The sequence below is a fragment of the Barbus barbus genome (genome assembly GCF_936440315.1).
Source record: "Barbus barbus genome assembly, chromosome: 48".
Lineage (NCBI taxonomy): Eukaryota > Metazoa > Chordata > Actinopteri > Cypriniformes > Cyprinidae > Barbus > Barbus barbus.
Window position 1 is genome coordinate 14,246,811 of NC_136726.1, and position 13,489 is coordinate 14,260,299.

Below are 13,489 nucleotides of genomic sequence, written 5' to 3' on the forward strand. Positions count from 1 at the left end.
ATATGATTGGTTTTAAATAGTTTTAAATTAATTCATAAAATTAATCAATTAAATTACATTTTAATATCGGTAGGTACTGATTTATCGTGCATTACTAGCGAAAATGTTACACCAAAAAGAAACAGTAAAAGTATACACTTCCGTGAAGAGCAACATTTTAATTTTATTATCATCTTCCTGAGCGTTCTCTATTAGATGCTGACCTTGAATAAGGTCAAATCTAACTCAAATATAATTCACATGCTCAGCTGAACTATAATTCACTTGCGCTCCATCCGATTGTATTTGAGAGGAGCCAGAGTCTTTCACTGGCTGACGCGGGTCGTGACAGTCCACAAACCCCTTATATAAATCTTATTTTAATCCAAGTTCAATTTGATTTAAGCATAGAATCCAAGTTATAAGTCTTGCACAGGATGTGAACTGTGCAAACAAGCTGGGGAAACGCATAAGGACTGTTCAAACACATCGACAGCAAAAAGCATGCAAGCGCACACATGGAATTGATCACGTCTGAGCCTGACAAATCATCAGTGTCAGCATCCGAAACCCTTATATGACTTTATTCTCATTCCGATCATCCAGTGAACATTCACACACCTCCTCCAATTCCCTAACGCTAACATGGGAAGCTCTTGCGTGAAACCGGAACGCTTTATACACTGATCCGCAAATTACCGTGCATAAGCAAAATCATGTTCCTGAAAGGACGTCTTAATTGGACGGAGTAGGAAATGTTTTCAAATCAGAGAACACAGCTAAGAGGGAGTATGATCAAAGAGATGATTATTATATAATTAAAATTGATTTGCATATTGTTTTACTGCATTACTAAAAACAATACAGTTATACTACAGGGATAGTTCACCCTCATGTTTCATACCCATTTAACTTACTTTCTTCAGTGGAACACAAAAACAGAAGTTTAGCAGAATGTCAAAGCTGCTCTTTTGCATACAATTAAACTGAATGTGATCATGTATAGTCAAGCTAAAGGACAAAAAGCCCTATAAAAACATCATAAAAGCAGTTTTATAAATTGTGCATCACACATCAAGTCTTTTGAAGCCATTTGATAACTATGCGTGAGGCACAGACTTAATTTAAGCTGTTATTTTTGATAGCTTTGGTCACCATTAACTTTCATTATACGGAAAGAGCAACTTCTTCATCCTGCTAAATATTTGAGTTCTACACAACAAAGAAAGTCTCTTTTGCTCACCAAGGCTGCATTTATTTGGCCAAAAATACTGTAAAAACTGTAAAATTGTAAAAAAAATAAATACAATTTAAAATAACTGTTTTCTATTTGTATATATTTTGAAATTAAATTAATTCCTGTGATGCAAAGCTGAATTTTCAGCATCATTACTCCAGTCTTCAATGTCACATGATCCTTTAGAAATCAATTCTAATATGCTGATTTGCAGATTAATAAATGTTTCTTATTATCACTGTTGAAAACAGTTGTGCATTTTAATATTTTTGTAGAAATTGAGATACATTCAATCAGGATTCTTGAAGAAATAGGAAGTAGAGTTAATATTTGTAACTGTAAATGACTTTACTGTCAGTTTTGATCAATTTAACGCATCCTTGCTGAATAAAAGTATTAAGTTCTTTGGAAAAAAATCTTAATGATCTGAAACTCTATGATTTGCTATGAAAACTTCCTTCTACACATGAGCACATATAGCAGATCCTATAGCACCTTCCTGTTGGTTCATTCAATGTATCCCGTTTTAGATAAAAAGTCTTTGCAATCTATTTAAACTTCACCTAATTATGCATATATGTAACCTTCGCATATCGCACAGCTTGGGGTGGCCTAATTTCTTAACCTGCATTTGGTCTGGATCTATATGAAAGCCTCATAATCGTGACAAAGAAATCATAATTGCAGTAACACTGTGGCAATATTTATAATCTTCCCCATTCTGTTATTAGTCATTGTCCTGCAATCTCAAATAGAGGTACAAGAAAGGAGATATTTGTGCTGTGCAGATCGAAGATATTCTCAGTGCTCTAGATCTTACTGAGCAGTTCATTGATTACATGGAGGATAGATAACCTTCTGTTTCCCCTTCCCCCTGCGGACAGATTTCCCACAAGTACAGTAAGGATGTGTGGACTACAAACATGCAGCCAAGCACCATGCACAAGCCAGAAATACCTGGTGGTGATAACTCCCATCTCTTCGATATGAAGTCTGGACAGGAAAAGTGGTGAAGACACAATTGGAGGGATATTTTGAGGGCGTTAAAGTGAAACGTGCCATTCCAAGGTTTAAACAGCACGCCTCATGTGTCGTGACAACATTGAGTGTTTGAGGAACAAGCCACCATTTCAAAAGCTTATGTCCAGCAACATATTCAGATGTAAAATAAAAAATAAATAAAAGGATTTTGTGAATTGCATAAAGCAGGATAATTTATTAGTTGTCAAAATGAGATATCATCGGTATGACACAACAACGGGTCTCATTCCCTCATTTAAAATAATCCTGATTCATTAATATTGCAAAGAATAAAAAAACAAATCCACATATCAATCAAACAGAAATTTTGTATGGTACCATTTTCTTTTTGTGTTCATTAATGTTATCGATTATAACAACTTAAGATTCTTATTAGAGTTATTAATATCAATGCAATAAAGTTATTGTTTTCTAATAAACATGGATTAATATAACATTACTTTTACATTTATTAATGTAATAAATTGTGTGTGTGTGTGTGTGTGTGTGAGAGAGAGAGATTCATAAGTTTAAGTGTAATAAATTAATACTGTCAGTCCTTGTCTTGTGTTTCCCTTCCTCTCGTGTCCCTATTTGGCCATCCTCGTCCCTTTAATTAGTAGTTAATGTGTCCCCAGCCCTGCATGTGATTGCCCCACACCTGTTTCTGTTCTTCCTTGAATATTTCCCAGTGTTTATAATCCCTGTGTTTCCTAGCCCCTGTGTCCGGTCTTAAACGTCATTGATGTTCGTCTCTCCCCAAGCTCCTCGTCTCCTTGTGTGTGTCTCTCCAATAAATGTGCTATTTGGAACTCCTACGTCTCCTCGCTCCTTGTGTCCCGAGAGGGAACGTGACAGAAGACCGGACCTACAAAGTAAGCGGCGCTCCTTTTCCCCCATTTTGTTTTCCGTTTTTGAAAGTTTTTTGTTTGCTCCTTTTTTCCCGCTCCCTCCATGGCGATGGAGTTCGCCGCCCGCCTCCGCGCCCTGATACTCCGCGAGCTTCCCTTCGTGGAGTACGCAGAGGAGTTCTGCGGGCTCGCGCAGAGTTCGGATCTGCACGACGCGGCCATCCTCCATCTGTTCCGGCTCGGAGCCTGTTACAACTACCCCATGGACCTCCCAGACACCACAGGATTGACCTGGAGGATAGGAATATACCGGTGTCTGGGAGACTTCCGGGTCCGAGTCGGAGCTAGCCCGCCGTCGTCCGCGGCTCTCCCGAGCCCGCCGCCGCTCGCGCTTCCAGAGCGCCCCCGCGAACTCGCGCTTCCAGAGCGCCCCCGCGAACTCGCGCTTCCAGAGCGCCCTCCAGTGCCTGCTCCTCGCAGGTGGACTCCCGCGTCTCCGCTGGTCCCGCCCAGCTCTCCTGCATCTCCGCTGGTCCCGTCCAGCTCAGCTCTTCCAGAGCGCCCCCAAGTGTCCGCGCTTCCAGAGCGCCCCCAAGTGTCCGCGCTTCCAGAGCGCCCCCAAGTGTCCGCGCTTCCAGAGCGCCCCCAAGTGTCCGCGCTTCCAGAGCGCCCCCAAGTGTCCGCGCTTCCAGAGCGCCCCCAAGTGTCCGCGCTTCCAGAGCGCCCCCAAGTGTCCGCGCTTCCCGAGCGCCCTCCAGTGCCGGCTCCACGCACGTGCCCGCCAGTGCCGGCTCCACGCACGTGCCCTCCAGTGCCGGCTCCACGCACGTGCCCTCCAGTGCCGGCTCCACGCACGTGCCCTCCAGTGCCGGCTCCACGCACGTGCCCTCCAGTGCCGGCTCCACGCACGTGCCCTCCAGTGCCGGCTCCACGCTCGTGCCCTCCTGAGTTCCCGCTGGTCCCGTCCAGCCCTCCTGAGTTCCCGCTGGTCCCGTCCAGCCCTCCTGAGTTCCCGCTGGTCCCGTCCAGCCCTCCTGAGTTCCCGCTGGTCCCGTCCAGCCCTCCTGAGTTCCCGCTGGTCCCGTCCAGCCCTCCTGAGTTCCCGCTGGTCCCGTCCAGCCCTCCTGAGTTCCCGCTGGTCCCGTCCAGCCCTCCTGAGTTCCCGCTGGTTCCGTCCAGCCCCGCGCTGCAAGAGCGCCCCCAAGTGTCCGCGCTTCCCGAGCGCCCCCACGTGCCGGCTCCACGCACGTGCCCTCCTGAGTTCCCGCTGGTTCCGTCCAGCCCTCCTGAGTTCCCGCTGGTTCCGTCCAGCCCTCCTGAGTTCCCGCTGGTTCCGTCCAGCCCCGCGCTGCAAGAGCGCCCCCAAGTGTCCGCGCTTCCCGAGCGCCCCCACGTGCCGGCTCCACGCACGTGCCCTCCTGAGTTCCCGCTGGTTCCATCCAGCCCCGCGCTGCAAGAGCGCCCGACAGAGTCCGCGCTGCAAGAGCGCCCGACAGAGTCCGCGCTGCAAGAGCGCCCGACAGAGTCCGCGCTGCAAGAGCGCCCGACAGAGTCCACTCCTCTGTGGCTCCCAGGGGGGAGCTTCCCCAAGAAAATTTTGGGGGGGGGTAAGAGGGTCACAGCCTGTGTGGCCGGGCCAAGGCCACAGAACCCCTTGGGCCCGAAAAAAATAGGCCGTGGCCTCCCGAGTCCCCTGACCCGCCCTGGCCTCCCGAGTCTCCAGATCCGCCCTGGCCTCCCGAGTCTCCAGATCCGCCCTGGCCTCCCGAGTCTCCAGATCCGCCCTGGCCTCCCGAGTCTCCAGATCCGCCCTGGCCTCCCGAGTCTCCTGACCCGCCATGGCCTCCCGAGTCCCCTGACCCGCCATGGCCCCTGGAACGGGCACCGCCCTGGAGGCCTCCAGAGCGCCCACCCCCCCTCCCCATTGGATGGTGTTAGGCGTGAGGACACGCCTTCCGGAGGGGGGCGTAATGTCAGTCCTTGTCTTGTGTTTCCCTTCCTCTCGTGTCCCTATTTGGCCATCCTCGTCCCTTTAATTAGTAGTTAATGTGTCCCCAGCCCTGCATGTGATTGCCCCACACCTGTTTCTGTTCTTCCTTGAATATTTCCCAGTGTTTATAATCCCTGTGTTTCCTAGCCCCTGTGTCCGGTCTTAAACGTCATTGATGTTCGTCTCTCCCCAAGCTCCTCGTCTCCTTGTGTGTGTCTCTCCAATAAATGTGCTATTTGGAACTCCTACGTCTCCTCGCTCCTTGTGTCCCGAGAGGGAACGTGACAAATACATGTTTATAAATTGAAAATAATAATAAAATAAAAAATAGAAATAAATTCAATACAAAATTTCTTCTATACAGTTTATGTAATTAACAAACACATACACACACAGACAAAATTAATACTTATAATGTTAATTAATAATTATAACATGAAATATAATAAATATTTCAGGTTATAATTATTAATTAATAAAAAAAACATTCTTTAAAATATAAATTATTTGAAAATAGAATACAAAATGTTAATATTTAAGAATCATAAATTCTTCTAAATAGTTTATTAAATTAATATATAAAATTGTATTAAAATAATTTAAACGTTTTATTTATAAAACGGTTGTAAGCTTTTTTAATTTCTAGGTTTTTTTTCAGAGAAAATAATATCTGTCATAAATTTAAAGAGCTATCATTTTATCTTTGTCAGTCAGAATATTAATATTGGTGTATCTGTCTTCCAGTTATTAGTGAATGAGACCAATTGTCACTGGACTTTTATTTATTAATATGATGCTGACATAACTGTCCCTGTTTGGACACGACAGTGATGTATTTATTTGAAAAGTCGTGGTTTGGAAGCGCCTACCTTGGTGCGGGGATGAAAATTGCGAAACGCGCTGGTCTTGAATACGGTTCGGTTTCTTCTGCATATGATAGCGACTGCCATAAGCACCACAACCATCACCAGCGATACGGGAATCAGGACCGCCAGTATCCAGAGGTTACTAGGCAGACTCTTCACCACCGCTGTTTACAAACAAGCACAATCACAAACATAGATTGGAAATCAACAGACTCATTCACAATGTTTGCACATGATTTCCGCCAGTTGCGTCTCCAGCACACTCTCTTACAGTAATCCAACTCCCCTCTGTCTCCTACTGTCTGTGGTTAGCTCCTAATGAGCTGAATCTGTCTTTCGGCTGTAGCTCTTATCTGGGAGATTAAACCCCCACTGCTGAGTCTGATTGTGTATTATTCATACAAAACTGGGTCTTTGTTCATCTCTGGCAGACAAACTGGGCTCGACGCCCCAGTTGAGAGCTCAGTAAACTTGTGTAAACTCTCTACACCCAAATCCCCTGCGGTTTCTCTTGGCGCGGTGTGAGATAGCTATAGACCTCATTTGGAAAAATAAGTCAGCATTATCATGCTCACTTTCTTTGGTTCCTTATTCAGTCAAAGTATAATTTTCAGTTCATTTCCACAGAGTTTCACTGATAAAATATTTCAGTCGTCTGTTCTTGCATTAATAAAGATTTTCACATTTTCTTCCATAAATGCAAGTGGAGCAGAATTTAATGCTAATAGCAAGGCAAGGTTGCTAGCTAGATACTTACTTGCCAAGCCTGAGATTTTTGGTCTCCAGAAATGGCATCAAAAGGATATTTAAATTTTGACATGAGCACTTAGAGAATGTGTGCAGCCAAATGGCAGTCGTGACCTAATGGATAAAGAGTTGGACTTGTAACCCGAAGGTTGTGGGTTCGAGTCTCGGGTCCGGCAGGGATTGTAGGTGGGGGAGTGAATAACCAACACTCTCTCCACCCTCAATACCATGACTCAGGTGAGACCCTTGAGCAAGGCACCGAACCCCCAACTGCTCCCTGGGCGCTGCAGCATTGGCTGCCCACTGCTCCGGGTGTGTGTTCACTACTGTGTGTACACTTGGATGGGTTAAATGCAGAGCACAAATTCAGAGTATGAGTCACCATACTTGGCCACACACCCCTTCCCTTACTGTATATTTTATGCGCAAACATAGGTGGTCAACACATGCACTCCAAAAAGTTCCATCATTTTTCAGTGTCTGCACTATTCTTTCCAGAAGTTATGACCAAAATTTGTCTTTGTATTTGTTTAAATTAGAGTTGTGGGTATCTCTTAATTCCCATGCCTTTTTTTGTTGTTGTATACAGTGCCTTGCGAAAGTATTCACACCCCTTCATTTTTTTCACGTTTTGTTATGTTGCTGCCTTATGTTAACTGCTTTAAATTAGGTTTTTTTTCTACATCAGTCTACACTCCATACACCATATTGACAAAGCAAAAACAGAATTGTCACAACTTTGTAAATTAATTACAAATAAAAAATCTGAAATAAGTACATTGCATAAGTATTCATATCCTTAACTAAATATTTAGCTGAAGCACCTTTACAGCCTCAAGTCTTTTTTTGTTTGACGCGACAAGCTTTGCTCATCAGCATTTGGCAATTATCTGCTATTATTCTCCTCACCTCTTCACCTCCCAAGCTCTGTCAGGTTGGATGGGGGAAGATGCACATTTTGAAGTTTCTCCAGAAATATTTGATTGGGTTCAATCCCAGGCTGTGGCTGGGCCACTCAAGGACATTCACAGAGTTGTCTATAAGCCACTCTTGCTGTGTGTTTAGGTCCATTGTCCTGTTGGAAGTAGAACCTTCTGCCCAGTCTGAGGTTCTGAATGCTCTGGACTGGGTTTTCATTAAGGCTATCTCTATATTTTGGTGCATTGAGCTTTTCTTCTACTCTGACGAGTCCCTCAGTCCCTGTCACTGAAAAACAGCTCCACAGCATGAGGCTGCTACCAGCACACTTTACTTTTGGGATGGTACTCTGCATGTGATGAGCAATGCCTGCTTTCCTTCAAATATGATGCTTGGAATTGAGGTTCATCAGACCAGATTATATTATTTATCACGGTCCGAGGGTCCTTTAGGTGCTTTTTTTCCATTTCCAAGTGTGTTTTCATGTGTCTACACTGAAGAAAGGATTGAGTCTTGCCACACTACCATAAAGCCCATATTGATGGAGTGTTGCAGTGGTGTTTGTCCTTCTGTAGATTTCTCCTATCTCCACATATGATCATGGAGCTCAACTAAAGTGACCATCAGGTTCTTCGTCACCACACTAACCATTTACATTTACATTTATTCATTTAGCTGACGCTTTTATCCAAAGCGACTTACAATTGCTATATATGTCAGAGGTCGCACGCCTCTGGAGCAACAAGGGGTTAAGTGTCTTGCTCAGGGACACATTGGTGTCTCACAGTGGATTCGAACCCGGGTCTCTCACACCAAAGGCATGTGTCTTATCCACTGCGCCATCACCACTAACCAAAGCCTTTCTCCATCAATTGCTCAGTTTGGCCAGGAGGCCAGCTCTAAGAAGAATCGTGATTGTTTCAAACTTCTTCCTATAAGAGTAACAGAGATTACATGCTTCTGTGACCCTTCAATGAAGCAGAATTTTTTTCTGAACTCTTCCACAGATGTGTGGCTTGACGCAAACCTGTTTCTGAGCTCTACAGACAGTTCTTTTGACTCCAGGGCTTGGTTTTTGCTCTGATATGCATTATCAGCTGTTGGACCTTTTATTAAAATGTGTGTGCCTTTCCAAATCATACCCATTCAATTGAATTTGCCACAGGTTACCTTCACTCAAAGTCTAGTAACACCTACAAGCAATATGAATGCTCCTGAGCTAAATTCCAACTGTCCCAGATGAGGGTTTGAGTACTTATGCAATGGAATCATTTAAGTTTTTTATTTTTAATAAATTTGCAAAGATGTTAAAAACCTTTTTTTGTGCTTTTTTTTTTTTTTTTTTGCTTTACCATTATAGTGTATGGAGTGTAGATTAATGTGGAAAAAGTCATTTAAAGCAGTTTAACATAAGGCAGCAACATAAAACGTGAAAAAAATGAAGGGGTATGAATATTTTCGCAAGGCACTGTACTTCAATTTTTACGTGTAAGCTAGGTTACATGCATACTATATGCACTATACGTGTATTAGGGCTGGGCAATAAATCGATAACGCTAATTATTGCAATATAATTTTAAAATGATAAAACAATATGAGGAGTTCGATAAATGTTCGATTAATGTTTATAAGCCAAAAGCGGAATGAAACAGCGCTAACGGTGCCACACGAACCGTTTATCTACTCAGATCAAAGTTTAAATGGCAGTGCAGCGTGAGCTCACTACAAATTGGAAATAAATAAAGATTTTACATTTATCGTGATAATTATCGATATTGACTGATATGAAAAAAAGCCCTAACTTATATCCTTGCGTACACTTAAAAATTAAAGTATAAATTGGGTTTAAGTCTAGAATGTTTTCTGCTACTTTTACAGAATACAAATATAAAAGGTAATTATGACTTTTTTAATCTCACAATTCTGAGTTTATTTCTCACAAAAAAAGTCAGAACTGCCAGATATAAACTCAGAATTGTGAGATAAAAAGTCACGATTACCTTTTTTATGTTTTTTTATTCTTTGGAAGATTAAAACGAATTGCGAAACTCAGAATTCAGAAGAAAAAGTCAGAAGTAAACTTGGAATTGCAAGGAAAAAAGTGAGAATTGGATATATAAACTTGGAATTGCAAGAAAAATTGAGAATAGTCAGACATAAACTCGCAATTTTGAGTTTATATCACGCAATTCTGACTTTTTTCTCATAATTGTGAGAAAAAAAAGTCTGAATTGGTACACAAACTCAGAATTGCAGAAAAAAGTCAGAATTGTAATATAAAAGTTTCAATTACCATTTTTATAAACTAAATGATGGTTTGGAAAGAAACAGGGCTAGACGAGTGAATTATACGATTATACATATTATACATACGATCTGCTTGAACTTGGACGAAGTAGCCTAGAGTGAGAGCCATTGTCTGAGAATCCACCATGTTGAGGGTCTTAGCTGCAGCAGTTCCAGTTAGAGGAGAACCATCTACTTGTATGTAGTAGGTCATTTCAGCAGGGTTCTTAGGACCAGACAGCCGCCGAATGCTGACCATCTGTATAAGGAAAACACCTTGAGTTCATGTTTGATATTTCCACTATAAACTTTAGAAACTCTAAACCTTAAATTGAATTGGACATGAGGCCAATTTTCAGTTTTGAATGGGCCTTACTCTACACATTTGCCGCATTTTTTAACTTGAATTCCATGTAGAAATTTCCAAAACACGTTTATACAGTATCTCACAGAAGTGAGGACACCCCTCACATTTTTGTAAATATTTTATTATTTATTTTCATGTGACAACACTGAAGAAATGATACTTTGCTACAATGTAAAGTAGTGAGTGTACAGCTTGTATAACAGTGTAAATTTGCTGTCCCCTCAAAATAACTCAACACAAAGCCATTAATGTCAAAACCGCTGGCCACAAAAGTGAGTACACCCCTAAGTGAAAATGTCCAAATTGGGCCAAATTAGTCATTTTCTCTCCCCGGTGTCATGTGACTCATTAGTGTTACATGGTCTCAGGTGTGAATGGGGAGCAGGTGTGTTAAATTTGGTGTTATCGCTCTCACTCTCTCATACTGGTCACTGGAAGTTCAACATGGCATCTCATGGTAAAGAACTCTCTGAGGATCTGAAAAAAATTATTGTTGCTATACATAAAGATGGCGTAGGCTATAAGAAGATTGCCAAGACCCTGAAACTGAGCAGCAGCACGGTGGCCAAGACCATACAGCGGTTTAACAGGACAGGTTCCACTCAGAACAGGCCTCGCCATGGTCGACCAAAAAAGTTGAGTGCACGTGCTCAGCTTCATATCCAGAGGTTGTGTTTGGGAAATAGACGTATGAGTGCTGCCAGCATTGCTGCAGAAGTTGAAGGGGTGGGGGCTCAGCCTGTCAGTGCTCAGACCATACGCCGCACACTGCATCAAATTGGTCTGCACGGCTGTCGTCCCAGAAGGAAGCCTGTTCTAAAGATGATGCACAAGAAAGCCCGCAAACAGTTTGCTGAAGACAAGCAGACTAAGGACATGGATTACTGGAACCATGTCCTGTGGTCTGATGAGACCAAGATAACTTATTTGGTTCAGATGGTGTCAAGCATGTGTGGCGGCAACCAGGTGAGGAGTACAAAGACAAGTGTGTCTTGCCTACAGTCAAGCATGATGGTGGGAGTGTCATGGTCTGGGGCTGCATGAGTGCTGCCGGCACTGGAGAGCTACAGTTCATTGAGGGAACCATGAATGCCAATATGTACTGTGACATACTGAAGCAGAGACTGGGCCACAGGGCAGTATTCCAACATGATTAAGAAGCTGAGGGTAAAGGTGATGGACTGGCCAAGCATGTGTCCAGACCTAAACCCTATTGAGCATCTGTGGGGCATCCTCAAATGGAAGGTGGAGGAGCACAAGGTCTCTCACATCCACCAGCTACCTGAGGTCATCATGGAGGAGTTGAAGAGGACTCCAGTGGCAACCTGTGAAGCTCTGGTGAACTCCATGTCCAAGAGGGTTAAGGCAGTGCTGGAAAATAATGGTGGCCACACAAAATATTGACACTTTGGGCCCAATTTGGACATTTTCACTTAGGGGTGTACTCACTTTTGTGGCCAGCGGTTTATAAAAGCTGTACACTCTGCTATACAAGCTGTACACTCACTACTTTACATTGTAGCAAAGTGTCATTTCTTCAGTGTTGTCACATGAAAAGATATAATAAAATATTTACAAAAATGTGAGGGGTGTACTCACTTCTATGAGATGCTGTATGCAAATGACCTCTTTTATGATTCGCTAACTTTGCGTTAAACTTGATTAACAAAGTCCCAATCCACTGTTTTAAATAATAAATTAGCTTTTTTTTTTTTTTTTTTACAGTATGTCAGAGCCATGAACGCATTTTACCACTTGCCAATTTGTTGCAGGTTCTAATGGGGACGGGGATTTCTCATTCTAGAGCACTTGATTGGACAAAACCTGTTTAGTGCAGGATGAGTCATCAAAATATTTAGTCCACTTTCTCAGGACAAGAAAAATTAGCAAATAACAAACTGATGACACACCTGGACGGTGTAATCGCCCACAGTCGTGGCTCTCCTGAAGCGGAGGCCGCGTCGACTAGCAAGGAAAAAGAGCTCCGCCAGCCGCTGTTCCATTAGACTAGCAAAGCTCTGATAACTCCCCTCAAGAGAAGAGCTGTCAACATCCTGAATTACTGCGGAGAGAGAGAGAACAGAGAGGGATGAAGCAAGGTGACAAAGAGAACATACCTTTCTTACACTTTAAGTCTAAAAAACTGCAATTACTACAGAATTGACCTTGGTAAAAGGACTCGTTCTCCTGACAGTGATAAAGGATGAACGGGGGAAAGAAGGGGGAGGAAGAGCTAGCTAAGGCAACGGAGAGAACATTGAGTGCAAGAACTTAAAGCTAGAAATAGCTTTTTCACACTCGATATTCTGATCCAATATGATCTCAAATCAGTTGATGGAGGAAGCTAAATAATACTTCAACAGTTCTCCTCAAGAAAGAAGACTCTGTTTAAAAGAAGCAGGGAAAAAAAACATTAGCTAGACTTAATCACGTAACACGCTGGCAAATAGCTGTCTGGGTGCTGGTTAGCAGCTGAACTGTTAAGGTAGTTACCTGTGATTACCCAGTAATCTCGAGTTGCCACTGAAGTGTTAAGGTTGTGGTACTCTAGAGCTGTGAAAAGAGAGGGAAAGACAGGCAGATGCTTATTAGAATAGCATTCTGGGAAAAACTGAAGTCTGTCATCATTTACTCATACATTAGTAAGGATAAATGTGATTTTTTTTTAATGTATCCTTAGTTATTGTTAACAGTCTAATGCATAAAATAAGCTTATCAATTATTTATTGATTTTAAAAAAAGGCAATAAAATTATGCTTTTTTAACATTTTTCAAAATATATTTTTCTTTCATATTATATTTTTTTTAATAATTCTATATTACAATTTATAATTGAATATTATGTATTACAAGAAAACTGAATAAAAAATATTGAATATAAAATAATATTAAATACATATATATTGTGTTATTAATTATTATATATTATATTAATAATTGTATTTGTTATAATTAATATATATTAATGTGAATCTCCATGATATTTCATTTATATCTACATGATTTCATTTGAAGCACATCTGGACTTTTTATTATCACAATACTGATATCAATTAATAATAATAATAATAATAATAAGCATTTAAAAAAAACAGGGAAAAATAGCTGTTTAAAGGAATAGTTCACCCAAAAATGAAAATTTTGTCAAAAGTTTTTAAATTAATTACACATGGACTATTTTAACGATGTCCTTACTACGTTTCTGTGCCTTAACCATGGTAGGACCCT

General features: G+C 42.0%; 1 protein-coding gene across 1 annotated transcript in view; it reads right to left on the minus strand.

Annotated features, from left to right (window-relative positions):
* The window catches only part of LOC306866865 (UPF0606 protein KIAA1549L-like), a gene marked incomplete at its 5' end in the record, with an annotated part of 68,880 nt that overhangs the window by 27,401 nt on the left and 27,990 nt on the right, over positions 1–13,489 (minus strand). The window contains 5 exons of the mRNA XM_079412264.1: positions 2,174–2,209; positions 5,947–6,107; positions 9,982–10,153; positions 12,172–12,323; positions 12,755–12,814. Of these exons, the coding sequence (XP_079268390.1) occupies positions 2,174–2,209; positions 5,947–6,107; positions 9,982–10,153; positions 12,172–12,323; positions 12,755–12,814 (581 nt within the window). The remainder of the gene's footprint in view (positions 1–2,173; positions 2,210–5,946; positions 6,108–9,981; positions 10,154–12,171; positions 12,324–12,754; positions 12,815–13,489) is intronic.